Source organism: Lagopus leucura, unplaced genomic scaffold (genome assembly GCF_019238085.1).
Source record: "Lagopus leucura isolate 7727_CA_CO unplaced genomic scaffold, USGS_WTPT01 Super-Scaffold_100022, whole genome shotgun sequence".
In the NCBI taxonomy this organism is placed as follows: domain Eukaryota; kingdom Metazoa; phylum Chordata; class Aves; order Galliformes; family Phasianidae; genus Lagopus; species Lagopus leucura.
This window is the reverse complement of record NW_024962275.1, coordinates 7,098,219-7,121,843: the sequence shown is the minus strand read 5'-3', so window position 1 is coordinate 7,121,843 and position 23,625 is coordinate 7,098,219. Positions and strand designations below refer to the sequence as shown.

The following is a 23,625-nucleotide window of genomic DNA, read 5'->3' as shown; positions in this document are numbered from 1 at the left end:
ATCAGAGCTCCAAAATGAGAATGCTTCTTTGCAGTGGGGGCAATAATTTTTGCCCACTCTTCCAGAAGGTATAGATTGGTATTTACCCAGCCCAAGCCAGGCATGGAAACCAAAGCTGCCTTTGACACAGGGTGGGAGCTGGGCACAGAGGTCCCTGAAACAACTCAGCTCTGCAGTTGTAAGCTGAAAGGGGATTGAGACCCTGAGGCTTGTTTACTTAAGGAGTGGTCCTGACTCTCAGCATCCTCATCAGGGACAACAGTGATGCCTGCCTCCTCCTCACTCCAAATCAGTGGGCTGCTCCCACATCCCACCAGCAGCTGATAAGAGCTGACATCTGCATGGTAGCAATTCCCAGCATGGGATGTGCTCTCTCCAAGCAATTAGCATTAGCTCTGTAACAATATTTGCTGACTGAAAGGATGCCAGCAGACTGCCAAGGAACCCACTTGTGCACAGGGACAAAGCTGGGGCACGCAGGAGATGCAAACACTGCGCTTACCCAAGGAGATGCTATTTAATTCTTTGGCATGACATCATCTTCCTTAATTTAGAGGGAATGTTGCTCAGAGTGGGAGCATCTCACAAGGATGTCTGTGCTGTGCAACTTCACAAGTACCACACACAGGCTGTTCTCCTGCTATAATTAAGGGACAGCAGCAGAGCAATAGGGGAATTCGAATCCAGGTCAGGAGTGTGAGTGCCAGGCTCTGCAGAGCTGCCATCTCCACTTCTACTGAGCAAGGAGTCTCCTGTGGGCAGATAAGCAGCACAGATTGCTCTCTCTGGGTCCACAAAGCAGCAGTAATTGGGGCACGCAGTGTCAAGAAGGGCACCCCAGGAGTCCTGCAGCTCATCCAACCACCCATCAGCAGGCATTGCTCTTCTTAGAAGAACAGAATCATTAAGGTTGGAAAAGACCTAAGATAACCAAGTGCAACCTCATCCCACCACATCTCCAAGGCTGTTGAAGGCCGACAGGGACAGCGCTACTCCCTGGGCAACCTGTGCCAATGCATTACTGCTTTATGAGAGAAGAAATGTTCACTAACACCTAATCTGAACCTACCCTGGAACAACATGAAGCCATTGCCTCTTATCCTATTGCTGTTACTGGATGCAAAGGTTGAGCCCACCTCCCCACGACCTCCTTTCAGGAGTTGCAGAGTGATACAGTCTCTCCCAAGCCTCCTCTTCTCCAGACTGACCCATCTCAGCTTCTTCAGCTGCTCCCCATTGCACTTCTGCTCCAGCCCACTCACAGCCTTGTTGCCTGTCTCTGGACACGCTCTGTAGTTTCTATGCCTTTCTCGTAGTTAGGGGCAAGCGTCTGCAAGCATGGCAAGCTCTCAGGGGGCTCAACAGGTGGCTTTCTGTTGTGAGCTGACCTCTGTCCCCATGCTGGGTCATTGGCTTAGCTGTGCTGGTTGTGTTTTCCTTTGTAAATGGGTGAGCACAGCTAATGTGCAACCTCTGCTCTGCCTGCGGCAGCTTCATCAAGAAGGCTCCATTATCTGCGAGGTAATCGGTGCCAGAGCACTTCTCTTGAAAACAGCAGACTTTGATGAAAACAATGGTAATAGTCAGCAATTAGTGCCCACGTCACCTATTCCAGCACCCATGGGTCAGGAGGGATGCAGCTGCCTGGCAGGGGTCACAATGCATCCCGCATCTGCTGGGGGGGGGAAGGACCCCTTTGGGCTGTGCTTCTGCCCTCTGCCAACACCAACAGAGCAAAGAGTGACGGCATCCATAATGGTCCAGGCTGGGTTAAAAAACTGATCCACACACAAGGCCTTCATTTCATCAGATGAGATTGGGGGAAAAAAAAAATTGAAAAAGCCATGCTTAAATGGGAAATCATCAGAAGCAAAATGATTTTGACTCGGTCAAAGAGAATGCTTTAACTCACATGAAACCAATCCTCTCAGAGTTCCCAGAAGAAAGGCTTTGTGCTTCATTCCTTTTGGTGGTGAGGCAGTGGCTCAGGCTGCCCAGAGGTGGTGGTGCCCCATCCTTGCAGCTCAGGCAGGACGGAGCTCTGAGCACCTGACTGTTCAGCGCAGGGAGTTGGATTAGATGGTCCTTAAGATCTCTTCCAACTCAAATGATTTTATGATTCACTCTCGAGAGCTGTTCTGGAATGGGCACCAACAACTTCAGCTCTGGTGGCAGCTGGCAGCCCCAGCAGCACACAGCCCTCTGTCCTTCTCCATTTCCAACCAGCATCTGATCTCACAGAGCTTTGCCATTAACATCCAACAGATTGCTCTTGAAGCACTGACAGCTCTGCTTTAGTGATGGCAAACAGATACTTATGGGGTGAAGCATCTCAAACAGGAGAGCCGCAGCAATGTGAGCAGATTGCAAAAGTGGGAGATGATGGTTGCCCACCTCCTTCTCAACCATTTGTCCACCCAGCCTCTCTGTGGCAGAATGATCTCAGAGCAGTTAACAGCCCTGCACGGTGTGCTGGTAATTTTTTCCCTTTATTTGTGGAAATGGATAATCAAAGAGAAGAAAGAGCAGAGATCTGTGTCTCCTGCTTGCAGTGTCCAAGAGATACCCATGGCAGCTGTGGGTGAGGTGGAGACATGACCATCCCTACACAGCATTTTGGATGAAGGCCACGGCAGGCAGCATCTTTGACAACGATGGAGCTGCACCCAACAGTGCCAATGGGGCCCTTTGGGAGCCTCTAAGGAAAAATGAGACCAACAAGTGGTTCTGAATTCCAGGCTGGAATGCCATGAGGCAGCTCTGCCCTGGCTCTGCCTCCCCCATACCTAGGAGGTTGGTTTGTGCAGCAGTAAGCATTCCCTGCAACGCTCCTTCATGTGCTCCCTGTGTTCTTGTGTCCTCCCTCCTTTCCCCCAGTGCCCTTAGCACGATCATACATGGATGCTGCCTTTGGAACAATACTAAGACATATTCTGCCCAAAGAGGTTCCAAGGAGCGTTTTACCACTGGATGCACATATGCTTTTGGCAGAGAGCAGCCCTCCATGCCTGGAAATGCAGCCACCTCAGCAGAGAAACAGCACATCAAGTCCTATAAAATAACACTGCTTAAATGTTTCCCACTACAGTGACCAGAAGGAACTTTTAGAGAGAGATAGAAAGCAATTAACATGTGGCCTCGTGAAATGTCAGCAACACCTTCCTTGTAGATACTCCACCCAAAGCTGGCTAAAGCAGGGATTTTATCACTGGGCTCAAGATAGTTCTTGGGGGGAGGAAGAGAAGGCAGGGAAGAGGGGGGGGCGGCTAAAGCTTCAGTTCCTGGAATCCAATGATTGTGGAAGATTGTCAATTGAATTAAAAAAAAAAAAAAAAAAAAAAAAAAGGAACAATATGTTTCTTGCCTTTCTCAACGCAGAGGAAAAAAAAAGAAAACAACACAAAAAAACAAAATTCTAAAGGCCCAAAACCACAAGGCTGAGAATGAAACTCCAGAACATGTTCTTTATTTATAGACAACAACGCTGGCTCATAGTTTTTTTAACTCCATCTCACGATGCTGACAATGTTTGAGTGCTTTACTCATCATCCTTATTTGTAGGAAGGCAGATAAGGACTTCTGTGCTGACCTTCCTGGGCTGGCAGTTGATTTCTTCCCATCCTAAGGAGATAACAAACATTTCTGCTGTCCTGTGAAGCTCCACGAGATGCTGAACCACTACGATCTGGCTGGGCTGCAGGGAAAAGAGTCTGAGTCCAATAAACACTACAGCATCTGCCAAACACCCGTGCAAAGTGCTCGAGTGCCTACAAGCTGCTGGCTGCACACACACACAGTGGCTGTGCAAAAACCCAGCTGTGCCACATGAATGGGGGACAGGGCAGGGTGCTGCTCCAGGGCCCAGCATCATGCTGAGATACAGGCCCAGCCTCTGCAAAGTGGTTCAGCCATGATGTGCTCTTGCCAACACTTTTCATTTCCTGGTCCAGCTGAAGGATTGTATTTTAGTTAATCAACTCAGTGATCAGAGAGAACTTAGAAAGGTAAATGAGAGCAATACCCCTCTGAAGCAAACCATCACAGCATCATTAAGGTTGGAAAAGACCTAAGATCCCCACAGCCAACCCCAACCCATCCCACCACATCACTCAGTGCCACATCCCCACAGTTATGGAACACCTCCAGGGATGGTGACCCCACCACTCCCTGGGAAGACCTGTAGCAGTGCATTACCACTCTTCTGAGGAAAAAAAGAAGTTAGCTAACATCCAACCTGAACCTCCCCCAGCACAAATTAAAGCCTTCACCTCTCATTCTAAAGCAAGCAGACATTGAGAAGAGAGGGCTTGTGTGGAAGAAGTGACTTTCCCTGTCCCTTGCTGGCCTCATTTCATGCTGAGAGCTCACACTGTGCCTGTTTGCAGTGCCCGTTGGCAGGGTGGGCTCATACCTCTGCTTGGGGTTAGAGCAAAGCTTCACAAGACACTGGGTGATCCCTGCTGTACCCTTCCACCAATGCCTCCCAGAGCACAGCTGTCAGATGGAGGGAAATAAGTGTCCCTGCACCACATGCCTCAGGTGTCAGGTGCTTTTTGGAAGCACATAAAACAGCAACCATCAGACGCTGCCAGCAGGTGCCCGGCTCATGCTTTGGGGCTTTACACCATGGATGGAGGCAGAGCAGAGCAAGTCCCATGGAAAGAAGTGCTGCTGCGCTGGACAAAACTGCTGGTGGGGATGAAATGCGGATGAGAGAACAGCTCCCTGGCACTGGAGCAGGACAGCATGCCCAAAGCATCAGTCCTGACATAAAATAACATTCATGCAGTCAATGTCACAACTCTGGGGCTTCTGCTCCCATGCTCACACCAAGGACCAAGGGAACACAGTCTTATTTTACCATGAAGATCCACAGGAGACCCTCGGGGGTTGGCACCCAAACAGTGAGGATGAGATGATGACGGAAAAAACAGAATCATTGGGAAACTATCATCATAGTAGGAGAGAAGGGAGAGGGGAGTTGGGGATCTGGATTTCTTGGCAGTTGTGTCCTTGCTTTTGTCCTGCAGGCTGTGGAGATGAGAATTAGCAGATGTGCTCACAGAAGCAACGCAGCAAGAACTGGCCAGGATCTTCACCACTCCACTGCCAGTTCCAAGGCCTGGGCAAGGTGTCCCCTCCACCCAGCGAAGTCCCACACAGACCCAGCTCACCCAGGAGGGGAATCCCAGTGTTCTTTGGTAGACACTGGCACTTCTGTCTCTAGCTAAGCACAAGCAGTTGGCATTCATCTGCCAAATGATCTGCCAAATGTCAGGTCCCTGTTTTGCTGGGACTCATCCTGAGATGCCACGTAAAGCCCTGGGCACCCCACAGCCTCCTGCCCAAGCTCCACCAGTGTTACATGCTTGGAGGTAAGCCATCACTCTGAGGTTTGGCTCTGCTTCTACACACAGACCTGCAGCTGGACACCTTTCAGCTCATCTGAAAGCATTAGCACATGAGTTCTGCACACCAGGTGGGTCTCCAAAAGGACACTGCTTTGGGTTCCCGTGCCTTGGGCTGTGTTAGGAGCACAGCCCTCCTACTCCCATCATGATTGCAGCTCAGGACATGACAAGGCTGTTCAGAAGGAGAGGGGGAATAAATCAGATTCTTCCTCCCATTGTGCCAGGGAGAAAGGAGAAAGGGGCGGCCTTGGACCCCTGACGAGCTCCACAATGGAAATGTTCGCAGCTCACCATCCCAGCCACTTAACCTACAAATGCTCTGCAAAGCCTGGCCATGGCCAGCCCTGGGGAGATGGGGGGGAGAGGGAGGTGGTGACCCTTGGCAAATGAGGAAACATTCCCCCTCCCAACCTCACAGTCCTTCTAAACAAGAACCAGACACTCCACAGCTCGCTACCCCAGGAGTTCCCCTTGGTGGGGCTTGTTCTCATCCTCCTGGGGGCTTGGCTTCCATCTGGACCGCTGGTTGAAATCCAGCCCAGACTGGTAGTGACTTCAAAAGCCAGTGTCATCTGAGGAGTGGTGGGTGGTCTATGTCAAACGAGTTGATGGCTCTCTGTTCTTATATAAGCCACCACAATAGGGCCTCCTAGTTGAGAGCCCGAGAAGAAAGGCGACGGGTCGCACCGATCGCCGCTGGTCGGCACGGGGAGGCTGCGTGCTCCCCGCCAGCACAGCCCATCTCCACTGGGTTTGTCCCCCAGCACTGCCTGCCCTAGGCATCAAACAAAGCCAAGGCTGCCAACAATAAAGGCACACAATGGGGCTGGGAGGTGGGGGATGCCTCCGTTCACAAAACCCAAGGCAGATCCAAGCGAGGGGAGGCTGTACCCTGCGCTGCTCTGTCCCCACCACGCACCCAGCAGAAGGATGCTGGCCAGGTCCCGGTCCCTGCTGGCTGGAGGGGACGCGGTTCTCACAGCTCCAGTGGGGCCGGGGTGGTGGTGGGGGAGCAAAACAAATAATAAAAACAAAATCCCAGTAAGTACGTTAGAATTCGTTTGAAGTGCAAGGGAGCTTTCAGGCAGGGTTATGTACATCTCCCAGCCCGGCGTGATTTACACATTCCTTGCGAGCAAAGGAATCTTACCCGATTTGAAGTAAAACAGATGTTTTGGGTTTTTCTACACCACCCCCCCACCCCCTTTTAATCATTTCTTTATTGAAATGGTGGCTATATGGCCGAGCAGCCCTGACAGCGAACTCTGCTACCCCCAGATGGCCTCTGAAGGGCTGGACCCTGCTTCCACAGCACAGAGCCACTGCACTCCTGTGACAGAGCATGCAGTAAGCTGGGTCAGTGAAGTGCCCAGAAGCGATGCTCCAGAGGCATCGTCCCTCCTGCAGGCCTCCTCTCCTGCTTTTTGCTGCAGGAGCAAGGATTGCAGCTCCCAAAAGCTGTTCTGAGCTGACACCCTGCTCCTCCATCCTGCCCATGAGCTCAGGTGAGGGCTCCAGCACTGTTTCCATCAGCCCCAGCCCAGGGGATTTGCTGTGCATGGTGCCCCTACACCCTAAAACCACAACTCACCCTGACTGTGATCTATTCACAGAGTTATTTTGGAAGCAAAGCCTGGATGATGCCCAGCACGATCAATGGGAGGGAAGCACAGGAGCTGTGATCCTCTCACTTCCCAAGTGAAACAGCCCAGCACAGGGGATGGAGCTTCTCTCTTGGTTTCAGCACTGTGTCATCTCAGCCAAGTCACTTTTCCCCTATTTTTGTCCCTTTTTTCCACCCAGTAGTCATTTGGGGAAGCAACTTTGTTTTCCCAGGAGGATGCCCAGCACTGAGTGCAATGGGGACTTCTGAGCATCGATTGACACTGTGAACTACCAGCACAGCCATGCTTTCAAATTTACACTCATAACAACTCATGGCTGGTAGCAAACCCATCCAGCTCCCCATCTTTTCTTTCTCTCTCTTCTTCTCCCTCCCCCTTCCATTTTCCCTCAAATCCTGTTGTTATTTCTCACTACTTCGTTGGTGGCAGGGTGGGAAGGCTTTTTGTGACACATTCACGTACCGTTGGGACTCACTCCCATTCCCGTCTGGTACACGCGATTGCACAAGAGAGAGAAACAAACGGGGATGAGGAAATGCATGTTTATGAGAGGCAGTGCTGTCATCGTGAGTAAGGGACCCCCCGCAACAGAGTCGGCCTGGGAGCCGCTTGAGAGTTTCCATTCTCTCCTAACACTCCATTCATGCCTCATTTCATACCTCCCTGGGGGCTGCACGACTGGCTGTGGTCCCACTGCATGGCGCAGTGCTCTCCCCCCACTTCTGGGGGATTCGCTGCAAGTGGGGAGAGAGAAGTAGTTGTCTCGTAAAGATAATGAATTGAGAAAGAGCAGCACCCTTCTCTGTTGCATGAGCTCCTTGTTCCCCCCCTGCAATGGAATGAGCTCTCCCTGCAGCATCCTCTATGCCCACTCCTCACAGTGCAGAATCATGTAAGCTAGAAAACACCTCCAATATCACCAAGTCTAACTCACTGCACCATGCCCACTGATGTTACTGCTCAGTGCCATATCTCCACCATTCTAATGCCTTCAGAGATGGCGACTCCACCACCTCCCTGGGCAACCCATACCAATACCTCCCTCCCTGCTCCCCTTCTCCTAGCCCTCCCCATGCATGGCTCTTCATTAATGAAAGGCTTCACATTAGCACAGACCTTCCCTACTAAGTGTGCTGCTGTCACAGCAACAAACAGCTCCTGACCCATCAGGGAATCCTCCACATAATGCTGTAACATGACGGAAAGCACAGCAATGACAGAAGGGCAGCAAAGTCCCAGGCAGCAACAAGTGAGGATTTGCTCAAACTAAACAGCCATAGGCACAGAAACGAAGGAAAGAAGCTGCTTACCTTCAGAAGGCCTCAGGTACACAGCAATCTTCGGAAAAAAAGAAGAAAAAAAAAAACAACAAAAAACACAACTTCAACCCTCCCCCTGCCAACCCTTAATTGAGGTCTGGGAAGGGGGGTGGATCCTGGCTCCATCCCTTCTGGTCACTCAGCTGCATTGCATACACCTGTGCTGCCCTTGGTTGGCCCTGCTTCCCACCAGGTGCTCAATCACTGTTTTCAAGCTGTGACTTTGCATTTCTGCTACAAACACAAACCATATTACTACCTGATCAGAGACAGCCACTGGTACACAACCCTGACTGCAGCAATCTAGAAGAGCGAGAGATCCTGTAACAGTGCTATTAATGATTCAGGGACACACTTCATTGGTGGATAACACCCCCAGGAACGTCCCCACATGCCACCAGGATGGCCACCACACAAGGCTGGGACGTGTTCCCCTCCCAGCACGTGCTGCAAAGCTCCCAGCAATGTGGTTGGATCCCTCTCTCCAAACAGGTGGGTATTAATGAAAACAAAAGCAATTGCCTGTGTGTGCACACTACAACCCACGTGGGTCCCCCTCCCTTCTGTTTCTATATCCCCCTGTGTCTCCGCACACCTCAATTTCATTATCTCTGATCTTGAGCTGCCTGTTACACACTTTTTGCCAACATAAATATTTAAACCCTGCACATTGCACAGAAAGGCCCTTGTGGAGTTAATGCTTCATCTCGAGTTTCCTCTTGGAAAACAATCCCACGTACAGCAGGTACAAAGTATGGGTAGAGCTGAAAGCCAGAAGGGGGTCTTGCAAGGGCTGGGGACTGCAGGGTGATTTTACATGGTGTGGGGTTGTGCTAAGCTATTCATTCCTGCTACTGGTATGGAAAAGCTCCCAGAAAAGAGGTGCCCCAGTTCCGAGCTGATGGGCTGGACAGACACACCACCAGTCCTTGTCACACATCTCCACGCATGTGGGTCCAGGACAGATGGACACCATGACCCATGGGGACAGAATACTATGAGTTTTACCCTAGGGGCTTCCACCAGCCTCCCACATATTGCCTTGATGGCCATGAAGCAGGTTGAGCCTGTGGACAACAGACAGAGTCCTGCTTCTGTCTCAATTTACTTTATGGGCACAAAAGCAAGGAGAGCAGCACTGATGCGACTCTTGGCAGCAACGCAGCCTTACTCTGGTCCAGCTAAGATCACAATTAGGGAACAAGTTGCAGCTATGGAGACAGCAACTGGCACTGGAGAGCAGCCTGCCTGTGCTGAGACACTCCTCAGCCCTTGGCTGTGCATGATGGATGCTCCGGGAGGAAAAGAAATACTGTGCAGGACAGAAGCACAACTTGTGGCAGCCCTAATAGCTTGGAACACTTTCCCTCATGCCTTTAGGGTGACGTGCTGAGGGGCACTGAAGAAGTGTTCTGGTTCAGGGTGCTTGTTCCTGCCCATCACTTCCCGGGGAGTGCGTGCAAGGCGCATCCCAGCATCCTGGCTCCGCAGCGAACACAAAGCTGACACGGAAGGGCTGGAAGCCTGTGATGTTGCAATGACGCAAACCAGACAGAAAAAAAATAATATGAAAGCATCCCAGCCCAGCAGCAGGCATTTCTGCTTGGGGTTGTGCAACAAGATTAAGAGCTGAGGCTGTTTCCATAAATACGGGGCAGCAGGAGATGCTCAGAAGGAGAAGATGATGCCAGGGGTTGGTGTGTACAGATGTCGCTCAGGTCCCTGCTCTATGCACAGCCCTGGGGCTTCCCCAGCAGAAATCAAGAGCAGCAAATATGGAAGGAAAACAATAGGTTCTGATTCAAAGGTTGAACACCCCAGAAGGTCTACAGCTCAATGGGTCAGCAACAAGCTGCCCAAACAATGGCCTCAGCCATTTGGCAACCATCCACCAGTGAAGGCAGCCTTCTTGATCTGGGCACAACTCCTATGGTGGCAGATCTCCACAGCTCCATCAGCTCATGCAGGGACGAGAGGACCCCTGCACTCCTATGCCTTCCAGCCTTCCCTCCCTGAACAAAGAGCAGTCCTCACCCTCTATGTCTTTTCTTAGAAACATTTAAATTATGACATAAGCTTTGGCTCCAAGGGCTTTCAGTGAAAGCCTGGGTATTTTCTTTCCTCTTTTCATAACAGAAACCATATTGCTGCATAATCAAATTTATCTCAGTCCTGATGAGCAGAGGGAAGTGTGTATGTGTGTGAGGTGAGCAGCAGTGATGAGGACATGTGTAGCTGGGGACTCTGCTCCTCAAGGCAATATACCTGTCCTTGGCAGTCCAAGGTGGCAAAGGACTGGAGCAGTAGGCAGCCAGGATCTGCCAAGCTCAGATTACGGGACAGAAAGCCAAGAAGTAGCATCCCTCATGAATCTCATCCTTACCTTCTGCTGCCACACTGGGCTTCTTGCCTTGGGCTGCAAGGGCATCATCTGATCAATAAAGGAGGAGCAGTTTGCATACAGTGACAGGGAGACCACAATGAATGATGTCACTGAGCCTCAAGTGAGATGCTCTAGTCAGTGCATTTCATCTCCTCAAGCTCTCTGTCAACAGCTACTGAGGCAGCCTTCTGGACACTTAGCAAAGGATACAGCTCATTTTTAACACTTCTCTTCTACAGGTGGAAAAGCTCAGGAAAAAGCAGCTACTTCCAGGGTACTCAATGAATTTGAGTGTCTCCACTTTACACCAATCAAATCCATCACAAATTCAGCAGAAGTCAACAGGAGTTTTGATGCTCCCAAATTAGAGGTGCCCAAATTTTGCAAACCTAGTTTCAGCAGTAGCCACTTGGCTACTTGAGCACTAACATAGCCTGAGACAGGCAGTGAGGGCTCTGAACCCATGCAGCAGAGAGATTCCTGTTGTCTTAGCACATAGTGAAAGAGCTCCCAAAATGTGGGATCTGCTTTTAAGCAAGAGTTAAGCTGCAGCTGAGGGGTTGCAGGCTATGCCGTACGACATTCCTGCTGCATCATCTGAGCCCAAGGCTAACCACGGTCTTGGAAAATACTACATCCTATCACTGCAGAAGGATCTGGGTCAGGCCCAACCTGCCTGGAGATGCCCAGGTGCACTCAGAACCTTCAATACACCCAGCTAAGGAGCTGAAGAAAGGAAAAGCTGAAAAGAGAAAAATACAAACTCGTTGGTGTGAAAGAATCACCAAACCCAAGGAACAACTCAAAGGCCACTTTCAAAGACCTACTGCGAATGATCCAGATCCTAGAGGCAAAAAGCCTCCAGGCTGTGGAAAGAACAATGCACAGGTAGGATATTGAGCCTTATGTTTTCACTTGGATCAGTGTCGTCTTTTAAGCTTGACATCTCCAGCCTCTGGGAGCTGATTTAATCCGGGTACAGCTCTGTCTTCAGATCAACCCTGTGGGTGCAGTTGTACCCGAACAGCAAAGTCTCAGAGCAGCTTGTCATATCCTTCCTGTTGTGTATTTATGGGTAAAGCTGAGCTGCTTTTTGTTTCTCCTGAGGCTGGAACTAGGCTATAAAAAACTTGAATTATCTGCAAAGATCAGGCTGAGCTGCTACAGGGCCACTGAGCCCTGGCAGCAGAGGGGGAACTGCAGCTGGCAAAGCGGCACTGCTGCTGTGCAGAAAGGTCATCCTGCTATCAGATTGGCTCTGCTAGGGAAAAAGAAACACACTGAGGGCAAGAACGAAGGAGAGTGTGAGACATCAAATAAGTCTGCAGCGCTTTCAGGGGCATGCCTCGACTTCCTTGATGTCAACTCTCAGATCTACAGCCCAGACCACCCAAGGACGTTAAGAAGATGAGGCCCCACTTTTGTGTATGATATATTGCACAGCCTTTGGGTAAAGGAACAACTCTCTGACGTGCTCTCCTGAAGAGAGGGGCTTGGGTGAAGTGTGAGTGAAGGCATCCCATGGCTTTCCATTCAGCTCCAGCCCAAGGCATACTGCTGCTTCCTGCCTCAGTTTCCCCTGCTAAGAAATGGTCAATAAGAACAAAACCACTTGTCCATGTCCTGACTCGCTTCTCCTGTACAATATAAAAGAAACATGCACTGCAAGCAGCAAAATCCCTCTGTCCTGGAAGGGAAGTGGGTCCAAACCCCAACACTGCTGTAAGAATCATCAACACTGTCCTCAGCTTTCCAGTCTTAAGAAAACAAGGTGCTCTGCAACATGGAGAACTGAAGAACAAACCAAAGGGCTCCAACACAGCAGCACAATGCAACTTTTGCTAGCTTAGAGGCAAATCAAAGCCAGCAGTATCTGTGCTGGTATTTATATTGCATCTCTTGTACTTGCTCTGCCATTAGTCATTGGGATAAGACTTGGACAGATCTATGTTAGTGGCATTAGGTTTCTACACACGGAGATAAAAATACTCTCCAAGTCCATAACTGTAAGGGGTGAGTAAATTCATGATGGGGAAGAGGTGGAACAGCAGAGGTCCATTTGCTTACCAGCAGACCAACAGGCCAAACCCCTCCTCTCCACCCCACTGCCATTTCCAGGAAGAATCCCCCATTTGCACACTTCTCCAGATGCAATTCCCTACCAACCATCAGGCTGTGGCTCCCCCTCCTCCTCCTCGCTCCCTCCACCCGCCGTCCTCCCATTGCCCAGAGGACAGATGCAACTGGGCCTGGACCCAGCCAAGGCTGGAGTTTGGGTGCCAAGAGATTTCAGAACAAAACCACCAAGAATGTTATTTCAATCCGGATGTCCTGAGGAAAGGGTGGGGAGGAGCTGGCCACAGGAGGCAACAAAGGCTGTTCTGTTTCTCTTTGTGGCACGAGGTGGGAGCAAAAGCAGAGAATTTGGGAAGGATAATTTGGCTTTTCCAACAAAAAGTGAGGAGATGTTCATGTGCTTGGCAGGTCACAGACAGAAGGCTCCACAGAGGTCAGTAGAAAGGCAGCTCCTGATGCCAGATCTGTCCCAGGCAGCTGGACACTGTTAGGAGATGGATGTGAAGGAGGATTGAAGCACATACCCAACTTTTAGAATGGCAACGGCAAGTGTTGGAACAGACACACTGCAGTAGCTCCTGGAGGCCCTGCTCTGAGTCAACCAGGCTGGGGTGGACACAGACACAGCCATAGAACCGTCTGAGTTGGAAGGAACCATTAAAGGCCATCTAGTTCAGCTCCTCTGAAATGAACACCTACAGCTCAATAATGTTGCTCAGAGCCCTGTCCACAGCAAGAGCAGCTTCTAACCTGAGCTCACAGCCCAAAGGAACAGAAAAACAGATGGAGGTGAGTGAGACAAAGGGATCTGCTCACATCACCCCACGGAGCAAATGGCAAAGCTGGGAAGAGCCTCTTGCACCTTGCCTGACATGATGGAAGCAGGAATGTCTTTCACATGGCTCCCATACGTGTATGCTTCCAAAGAGGATGGTAATAAAAGACGTCAACGTCGGAAACTTCAACAAGAGTCCAACATGCATGGGATGTCATTGACATTAGCAGAGACTGTCTCCTCACTGTGCTGAGCCTCTGTCCTCCCTGTACAGACCAGGTCCCAGGGGACCAATCTTCTTCCACTACAGGGATCTGCACAAAGTCCACGTGGGCTCAGACTGCTCAGTGTTGGATTTACTTCAGCAAAAAAAAAACGCACATCCAAGCCAATGTGTGGGCAGCCTGGTTCTGAAGTAACCCTGGTCTGCTGAAAAAGGAAGAGCCAGAAGTCAGAAGTTGGGATTTAGCAAGCACTTGTTCAACTCCTGAGTTGCCTGGCTTGAGTTTCTGCAAGCCAGGAATGCCTGAGAAGAAACTACAGCCATACATTGCTTAACTTCAGGAAGCTGGAAAGCATGTGGAATAGAAGAGGTAGATTCAGTGAAGCAGCACAGCTCCTGTGCACATGAGGGACTCAGCCAAGGGCTGTAACAGATGTGTTTTAACCCATGCCACTGAGCTATTTGGGATCTGTCTCTGATTTCTCCAGCACTCATTCATGTGTCTTCCTGACGGAAGACCAACAATAACAATTAGTATCATATAAGGAGCGGCAGACTGTTGCCAGCATTAGCAGACACTTGAGCACCAAGGGTTTCCATTCCACTTTTTATCCCAGCTATGCATACGGCAGAGGTCAGTCAACATTAATCAGTCTTGTTCTGAGCCAGCTCCTTCAGTGCGTTCAGCTTTGCTGAATTGCAATCGCTGTCTCTCAGTGCTACAAAGGATCCCAACATTCAACCACTTTGTCTCCTTCCTTACACCCACCCAAAAGAAGTGTTTTCACTGCGTGATGACAGGCTAAGCCCAGCCATGCTGGAGGTGGCCTCCAGGCCAACAGGCATCCGTGCTGGCTGAGCAGGGCATGTGGGTCCTGGCCAGGAGCCTTGCGTTGCTGCTCTGAGCTCTAAATCCACTTCCATCCCATTGGAGGACCTGACCTTCATCCACCTTCCCAACATTTCTGAAACTCACTCTCCCAGATTCCCTGGGCTGGTTTGGGATCACACATGGGAAACCCTATGTGGGCCAGCAAAGGGAAGGTAAATTTGAGCTCCTTGTCAGCGCATGAACACACTTCCTAAGAAAGGCTCTGGGAGGGATCCTGATGACTTCCATATTATTTCCAGTAAATTTTGTGCTGATTCTTGGCACAAACACCGGAAATGAATAGGCTAGGTCAGGAATGTAAATAAAGCGAAACATTGGGATTTAATCTAATCTATAATTGTAGTATCTGTGGTGCAGGGAAGAGGTTGGTGACTGCAGCTCCATAGAGGAGCCAGAGGGGGGGTTTATTTCCCTTTCCAAATGTTCCATTTCTGGCTCTTGGTGTTTCCCCAAGCATCTGAAACAATCGTGCTGGGTTGGCAGGGCTGCTTTCCGGCAGCCCATCAGGTACAGCTCAGCAAAGAGGCATCCCCAGGCACCCAGGGGATGGGGAGATGAGAAGCTGAGATAGTTGAGCTGGACTGGAGGCTCAGGGAGGCTGTGGGACGCACAAGGGAAGCTTCTGCCTCAGCAGCAAAGAGCACTGTTGGGTTTGTAGGCTGTTGAGCTACGTAAGGACCATGCGCTATGCAAGGTCTGTCCTCCAGGCTGAATTTAACCTCCACGTGTGGGCATCCACATCAACCATATACCTCAGCCAATGGCTACATATAGCCTTGATGAAGTGGACTACTTTCCATCATCTCAACCCCAGTGTACTACAGGCAGGGGAAAGAAAAGGGCTGACAGGAAACATATGTCTGTCAGTCTGAAAATGCAAAGGACAAAGAAATCAGTTCTCCTTTTGTTAGTGCGTGTTTTCAAATTACAGAAGTCTCAAAAGCAGAGGAATCAATCCGACTGCTTGTTTGCTTGTTTGTAGAGCATTTTTTTGGATTTGTTTTTCATGTGCAAGCCCAGCTTTGATCTCAGGGTGGTAATATGCCAAACAAGTGGCCAACAGAAGTGAAACTGCCGTAGGTACTACAGAAGAAATGGGACAGGACATCAGATGCATTTACAAAGCAGAAGAGACTCCCATGATCTCACAGCCCCCCGCCTCAGTGGTACCCTCAGACTACTGAACAAGCAAAAGCATTTGCTTTTGAAGAGCTCCAATGCTGCAGGATCTGTGTGCTCACCTACCAGCCTGGAGAAAAGCACAGATCCCTGCCGAGCTGCTACAATCAGGATTAATACCAGCTTGGAGCCTTCCAACAAAGCTATTTTTTTTTCCCCACAAAAACAAATGAAACAAGCAGAAGAAATTCAATTTCAGAAGTGACCTCGTGCCCGTGTTTCTGTTGTTGTTATGTCCACGCGGGCTCAGAACAGAGTGTTAGCCTCACATTTCCCTGTTCTGGCTTTCTTCATGCTGTGTCGCAACTGTATGGACATCTGAACAGAAGAATATTTAATGTGTGTACTTATGTATCTGAGAATGCACAGATGCTAAGTAAACACGTTCTGGTTGGCTCTCAGGCTGGAGCAAATGCGTGTGCACTGGATGTGCAAGCACAGCAGGGTTTGCAAACACATTGAGCATAGGAGTGTTGGTCCAGGCAGGTGTCCTGGTGCACACAGCAGCAGATGCTGAGCAAAGGGAGATGTGGTGTGTGTGTGCACATGTTTTGCATGGCCAAGAAAGCAGGTCTGTGCCCCACACATGCCAGCACATACGTGTGCCTGTACATATGCATGTAAGCGTGAACAGCCCTGAAAACTGGACGCCAAGCCCTGCTGAGCATGAGCTAGTGGACAGAGCCAATGCATCTGTGCATCACCCTGTCCTCTCCCAGCAACTCTGCCCTGTCTCTGCAGAAGCAATAGGGCCAAAGCCTTCAGGTGCCAGGGGACTGATGCCTGCTGGCTCCCCATGCAGAGCTGCTGTCCCTCGCCTTGAGACACCTGCCAGGAGCAAACCCAGGACACAGGGCATCGCCAAGCCCTGCTTGTCCCCACCACAGCAGTGTGACGCAAGACCTTCAAGCAGAAGCCTGGCTTTGGCCACAGGGATGACACAACCCTGAACAAAGCCTCCCACCCAAAGCTCTCCTAGCCCTCTATAGCCATCAGGACTTAGATCACAGAGCCCCCAAAGAGACGAGTGAGCGCAATTATCCCTGCCCAGCAGATGGGGAAGATGATCTGGCAGTGTGGGCTGCCAAGCAGCCAGATCTCCTGGCTCCCAACCCCACACCCCCCATCCAACCCAGCAGCTCGTCCCGCGCCTGGCGCTTTGGCAGCTGCAATCGCTGATAGCTCACAACCTACTTTATGGGCAGTGGGTCATTAGCGAGCTCTGCACTTGTTCCAGGCTTTCCCTGGCACCTTTTCAGAGCGACTCAGTTCCCAGTGATATTAATAATTATATTTATCCATTATAGATATTTAACAAGAAAACATTTAAAATGACGAAATGGAGAGAGGAGCCTTCTCCTGGACGCCACTCTACTTGAGAGATACAAAATAAAGGCTTTGCCATCTTTGGAGGCTGTCAACATATTTAACTTCAGGGCGGTGGAGGGGGAGGCAAAGGGAAAGTATTAATCAAGATCTTAAAAAGTTCTCGCTGACAGACCATTTGCCAGCTCTTGCTTTAACTGCTTTTGTGGTCCCATAAAAAGTTTCATTACTCACTACAAAATGTGTTTTAATTATTACAGTCGCTCTGACATTAAGCTCTGGATGTTTCTCTCTTGCTTACTCTGTCTCTCCTTCATCTCCTTGCCTCCTTTTTATTCCTCTTCTTTTTTTCTTTTTTTTCCTCTTCTCCGACTCTCCCAACTCATGCCATCCCCCACAGGACAGAGGATGCCACAGCTAGAGAAGAGTCTGAAGATCTCAGATCCCCAATGGGAGAGAGCTGACTGAATTCCTTGGCATCGTCCTTCCCACAGACTTCAGCATTTTGGGACCTCTTGGATAGAATCATTAATAACAGAATCACAGAATGGCTTCAGTTGGAAGGGACCTCAAAGGTCATCCAGTTACAACAACCTTGCCAAGGGATATAGGCAGCAAAACTCCTCAGCATCACAAGGATGCCATGGTTGCAGTAATGAGGACAGGAAAACATGGGTGTGCTCCAATACAGCACGCACCTGCTGAGTGTCCACTGTCCCGTTCTGGGGGATTAAAAATATAATGGGGAGCATGCTGCTGCGTCTGCCTCATGGCTCTGCTCTGCCTCCTCCACGCCTTCAGGTCCCTGCCTTCAATCCATCTCCACGTGCTCTTCTTTCCCATGGAAACTTACTCCTACTTTCTTGATCAGACACCCTTCGAACTACAGTGAAAGAGAAGTCAATAGTTGGATGCTGAAATTATCCCTTTACTTTGGATATGAGCTACTTTGTACGATTCAAACAAAAAATCCAGTCTCATGTTCTCATATGTGTTATCTCAGATGAGCCAAGTGATTAAGAACATCAGCATAGGTGTGACCATGCATCCCTACAGAAGTGACTGGATGGTGGGCAGGTGAACTTGGTGCTTGAACTCTCCAATCCGGTACACGTGTCTTAGTGAGACAAACAGCAACTGATGTGAGCAGCCCCTCTCACATCCTTGACATCTTGCACTCTCATCTGACCAGGAACATGACCAGTGTGTGCAACATCAGCTTGGTTTGTCCATGTAAGACAAACTCATCGCACCTGGAAGCCCATCACACTGGACACGTAAGTGGAGTCTCCCACAGGCTCCCAGTGCCTCCAGTGCTGTACTGGCAGATACTGGTTTTCCATTTCACTGGTTGAGCCCAACACCCAAAGCAACAGCCTCACTGTTTGTCCACTGTCTGGTGTAACACTGTGTTGACCAAAAAGGATAATAACCATCAGGTAATCCCATTGCCCAGAGGACCTCCCCACATGCCTTTCCTTACTTGTAGAGACCATCTGGTTCCAGGCACTTGAAAATAACTGAGTAGAGGCTGGTTTCAGGGACATCTCCATGGCTCCGACCCGCTGCCACACAGGACGTTGCAAGGCCAGAAAGCAAATCATCTGCAAAGCTTAAAGATTCTCCTGGAGAGCAAAGAGACGAGAAAGACCAAAACATCAGTACAGGTGCAAATTATCACTGGACATCGACAAAATAATGCAGGAACATCTCTACAGAGCCCAGCTTAAGGGGAAGCAACAACATCCAGCTGGAAGGAATGGCCCCACGTCTACGTGGAGAACATTGCTTGGGCACAAAGCAAGTAGAAAAGACATTCAGGCCAAGAGCTGTAACTGGGATCCACAGCAGAAACTGTGCCCAGTGCTAAGTCAGAGCTTGGGAAAGTGTTCAACGAGCACAGCAGCAACACATGTGGGACCACCACCAAGGAGGGCCCCATGTCCCTGGGACAGCACAGATACCCACGCTCAGCAGAGCCCTCCTGCCCTGAGAGCACTTCCAGTTCTCAAAAAGGGACATGGCCTTTTTCAAAAATTCCCTGTCACTGTGAAATATGTTTCAGCTATGTGAGATTATCAAGCAAGGAGACGTTTATAGAGCTTGCATGTAATTGCTTTCAATGTGCTGTTTATTTTTTTATTCATTCAGTGGAAATCAGTAGCTTTGCACTCCCTTTCATGTGCTCTCCACCGGCTCCTGGAGCTGACTGCTGCAGCGCTCGGCTCAGCCGCACTGAAGGACATTCGCCCCATTACAGGCATTCAAAGAAAAAGAATAACAATTAAAAAACCACTGAAAGACTTTTTTTTTTTTTTTTTTTTTTTGTCTTCTGGTTTATAAAGCTTATTAAACGCTTAGATCACGACCCAGCTGAAACTGAAAATGTCCCATTTATTAAGCTCTTTGGACCTGATTATTCACTGCTGTGCAAGCTGGCTCCTCGCACTGAAGATGCTGAGCATTCCATTCCCATTTTGCATCCGTGTAACCGAAAGCTCAAGGTACCCAGCAGTACAAATCCTGAGCAGCTGCCCTGGTTGTGCCCTTGGAGAACCAGAGAGAGGGCGGCTGCAGCTGCTGGGATCAGCAGAGCTGGGCCCAAGTTGCAGCACTGGGTACTCGTGCACATGTAAATGTCAAAGCACCGCAGCAGAGATTGGAAAATTCCCTTCTCAGCACATTTCTCCCTTTATTCTTCTGTAAGCAAAATTAAGTGAGGACTACTGAAGTGAAGCACAAGTCTAGTCTCTCGGTATGGACTGTAAGAAATATCCCACTGGTATGCCCAGCCCAGAAAGCCTCATTGTGTGGCCGGATTACCCAGGTAGAAGAAAAAAACCCATCCTCCTCAGCCCCCCCAGGCCGTGTTTGAGTCGTCTCAAGATACACAATTCAGTAACAAATGTCCCCCTTGGCTAGAGAAAAGAGCAGCAATAAATACTTTTCCTCCCTAAAGGAATCCAAGCCTTAATTATTCATTTTAATGCTCCCAGCACGACTTGTTCTTTCCAAACGTTTTTCAGGCAGCTGTCACCAGGTTCCAGAGTTTACCCTGGCTACCAGAGCTGGGGCTGTACCACAGCCCAGGTCAACTCAGCGGGCAGGTTGGGTTGGCAGCCCAAAAGTCACTGCCTGGAAGTTGCACAGCCTTCAGCAAGTCCCTCAGCGCTGGGGTGATGGTTTAAATAAACAAACAGCACTCTACTGCACATCTCCAATTCTCATTTCCATCCCTTCCCATTATGACATCGGGTTGGGCTCGGGAACTCCTTGTCACCAGAAGTCACTGAGGACACTGTCACCATGGATGAATCACTGACACGTAACGAGAAAACAGCACCAGAGTGTGCTGCTGAACTATGGAAAGACCTTTTGATCCTCTTCAGACCTCAAACAACTGCTCTTTGGATGAGAAAGAAACTTCATGGAGGGCAGACAATCCCATGGGTGTCTCTGTGGGCATCCCACATCTTCCTCTGGAGCACTCATAGCCATCTACCCTGCCCCTGGGTCAAGTCTGTCTGGCAGCTCCTACAGCATTACTAAAGATGTCGGTGTTTGTTTCATTTTGTTGAGTTTTCTTCATTTCCTTTCCTGGTTCCCTTGGACCCTGCTCTTTGCAAGCTGGCTATTTATCTGACCCAGTCACTGCGCTGCCCTGGGACCAAAAACCAAGTCAGCCCCTAGACACAGACCAGGAGCTTGTCAGCTGGATATACCTAAGGCAGCACGTGTGTTTGCCAGCCTTGCAAGAGGATGACAGACCATGAACCTACCAAGTGAAAGTGGACCTGGGGTGCTGCAGCAAGAGAGCAGTACCCAGCGGGCTGCACAAAGCCCAGACAAGGGCTCAGCAGGAGGGCACCACGTTGCATTGCTCCACCACGCTCACGAACGAGACACAGGAAAAAGCAAGAGAGGAGGCTTCACAGGGAGATAACAAAAGGCACAAGTTTCGTGTGCATGCAGAGAGATAAAAGAAGAGGAATGCAGCTCTGAGAATGCACCACCAGGGCAGGGGCTCAGATGGAAACTAAATATTTAGGCTAATGGGCGGTAATGGCACAAGAAAGTAAATTGGAGATGAATAGATGGTCTACTCCTGAGAAGGACAAATAACCTAAGTATCTCTTCGGATAGAGTTTGATCATTTTATAAAAGGGATTATATGGATAAGTAGCTTGTGATGGAAAGCAATGGAGCTTCTCTTTCCCGTCTGGACCTGTGTTCTCACACACCCTGCCAGCAAATATAAAGAAGGATTTCAGCCTCCCAGAGCAGCCCTGGAGCGCAGTCCTTCTAGACTGCTGGAGTAGCTTTGCTCGCATTATTAAATTTCAGTAAGAATTCAGAAAGATTCTCTGCAGAGTAAATGATAGCTAAGTAGATCATCTCTGTGGAGGAGGAGATATTTTATTGACCAGACAGACATCTGTGCCCTTCATTAATAGCAATAAATAATTGATGTCACACTAAATAAAGCAATGAGCTGTTACAGATATCAAGGACAAATAACCATCTCTTGTGAGGATGCCTCACCTGTGTTCACTTCTCAATGGCAAGAAAACCAAACCGGAGCTCAGTGCCACTATATTAAGTGCTGCTCACAGAGCCAAAGAAGGTACTTCACACACTGATTACAGGCAATGGAGAAATAGTGCTCAGCACTGGGCTAATCATACACCAAATTCATGCCAGAATCTCTTCCATGCCACTGCCTTCCCAAGACCGGTCAGCCCCAAAGCACCCAGTTCCCCAGGCAGCTTTAGAATACCAATCTCTGCTCTGCTAATGACCCTCAGAAAGATGCAGCTCTCTCCAGGCATTTTCCTTCTCTCTAGTACAACTCCTCACTGTGCCTCATCCTCTTCTACAGATGGGGCTGTGGAGTTTGGCAAACTTCCTCTCTTCTGTTTTGTAAACATGACTCTTATACTAGCTGTGGTGTCACAGTGAGTCAGTGTTCTCCCCAAAACAGAAGGAAATAACAGCATGCTTGGAACCTGCTGGGAATTAGCTCTACTGCGTGAAGCTTTGCAGTCTAATGGCCCAAAGCTGCTCACACCAAGGCATGCTGTAGGTCAAGCCACAGTGATGGCTCTGGGAGAGACAACAAGGAACCCAAAGGATGTCTGCTCTGGTGGACAGTAACCCAGCTTCCACCCACTGCAACCTGTGCCAGTGGGCCAGCAGCCTCAGGCAGCACGTGGGATGAACTGCTCACCATCCATCCTATTGAATGCAATGGAGTTATGGCACTGAGCTCCACCAGACTGAACTGAAGAGAGCAGGGCCAGGAGCCTTGGTGAGGTTGGAGGAGCAAAAGGGACCTTCAGAGATGCTCCCACACCTCCAGGGAGGTGCTGTGAATCCAAATGGCAGAGTAGAAGAGAGGAGACCTGTGCTGAGATTGACCTTGGAGATTCCTAGAAAGATCACGAAGGGGAAAGCAGAAAGGCACCAACATCTCTGTCTCGACAGCTTCTTTGCTAGACTGAATTGAACCAACCCTGCAACGTTACCAGCCACTTTCTTCTGATTGTGGTTTTCTCTCTGTCTTTCTGCCTTTTGTTTTTTTTTCAACCTGTTTTCAATTTACTCTTGTGGCATCTCTGACTGTGACCTCATTCTGGTACTTAGGGGGAAAAAAAAAAAAAAGAAAAAGAGAGTGTCCTTTAGAAAAGAAATGAAAGAAATCATATTTTATTTAGCTTGGTTGGTTTTGAAGCTTTAGCAGAAGAAAGATTAACCTTTTCTGCCTAACTTAATGAAAACAAGGAGAAAGCCTGTATGGATAAATAAATATCTGTGTGGGTATGGAGCAGGCATGATCGTGTTACAGCCCCGGTGGAGCTGTAATAGGGAACAGGCGCGTTCCTGCACAGCGGCTCCCAATTCCCTATCCATTTTCAAGGAAAGAAAAACAGAGTAGAATGTCAGAGGCCCAAGTGGGCATGAACGAGGAAGCCCAGGGAAGGCAGATGGGGCCCTGCGAGGACTTCTGTCCCCGGCTGTGACCTCCAGAGCGAGGCCAGCAAAGCAGATGGAATAAAAGGCCCTACTCCACTTTGCTCTTGCCAGGTTTTGTTTCCTGAAATGAGGAAACAAATGGCACTCCGAACCCTCCAAATCTGTCATGTTTTGGGGCAGCTCATCACACTCTTTTCTTGCTCCAGGGCTCTGCCCCTGAAGAGAGGAGGATATCAGGAGGTCTGTGAGCAGAAGGCCTGGAGCAGTACTGGGGAGGGGAGAGTGGGGAGCAGGGCTGCTCCTTCCCAGCACGCCATACCTGGGCTGAATGAGCTCCGGGTCCGGCTCCTGATGGGAGAAATCAGTGAGAAGTGGTTCATCTTGGAGGCGAAGGGCTGATTTAAATTAGTGAAGTCATTATTTACATCAGCAGATGGCCTGTC

At 49.6% G+C, this 23,625-nt stretch overlaps 1 protein-coding gene across 3 annotated transcripts in view; it reads right to left on the bottom strand.

The window, feature by feature from the left end:
• ASTN2 (astrotactin 2) overlaps positions 1-23,625 on the bottom strand; it is a 257,021-nt gene that overhangs the window by 8,867 nt on the left and 224,529 nt on the right. For all 3 annotated transcript variants that reach the window (XM_042878916.1, XM_042878918.1, XM_042878917.1), the window contains exon 20: positions 18,693-18,834. In XM_042878916.1, the coding sequence (XP_042734850.1) occupies positions 18,693-18,834 (142 nt within the window). The remainder of the gene's footprint in view (positions 1-18,692; positions 18,835-23,625) is intronic.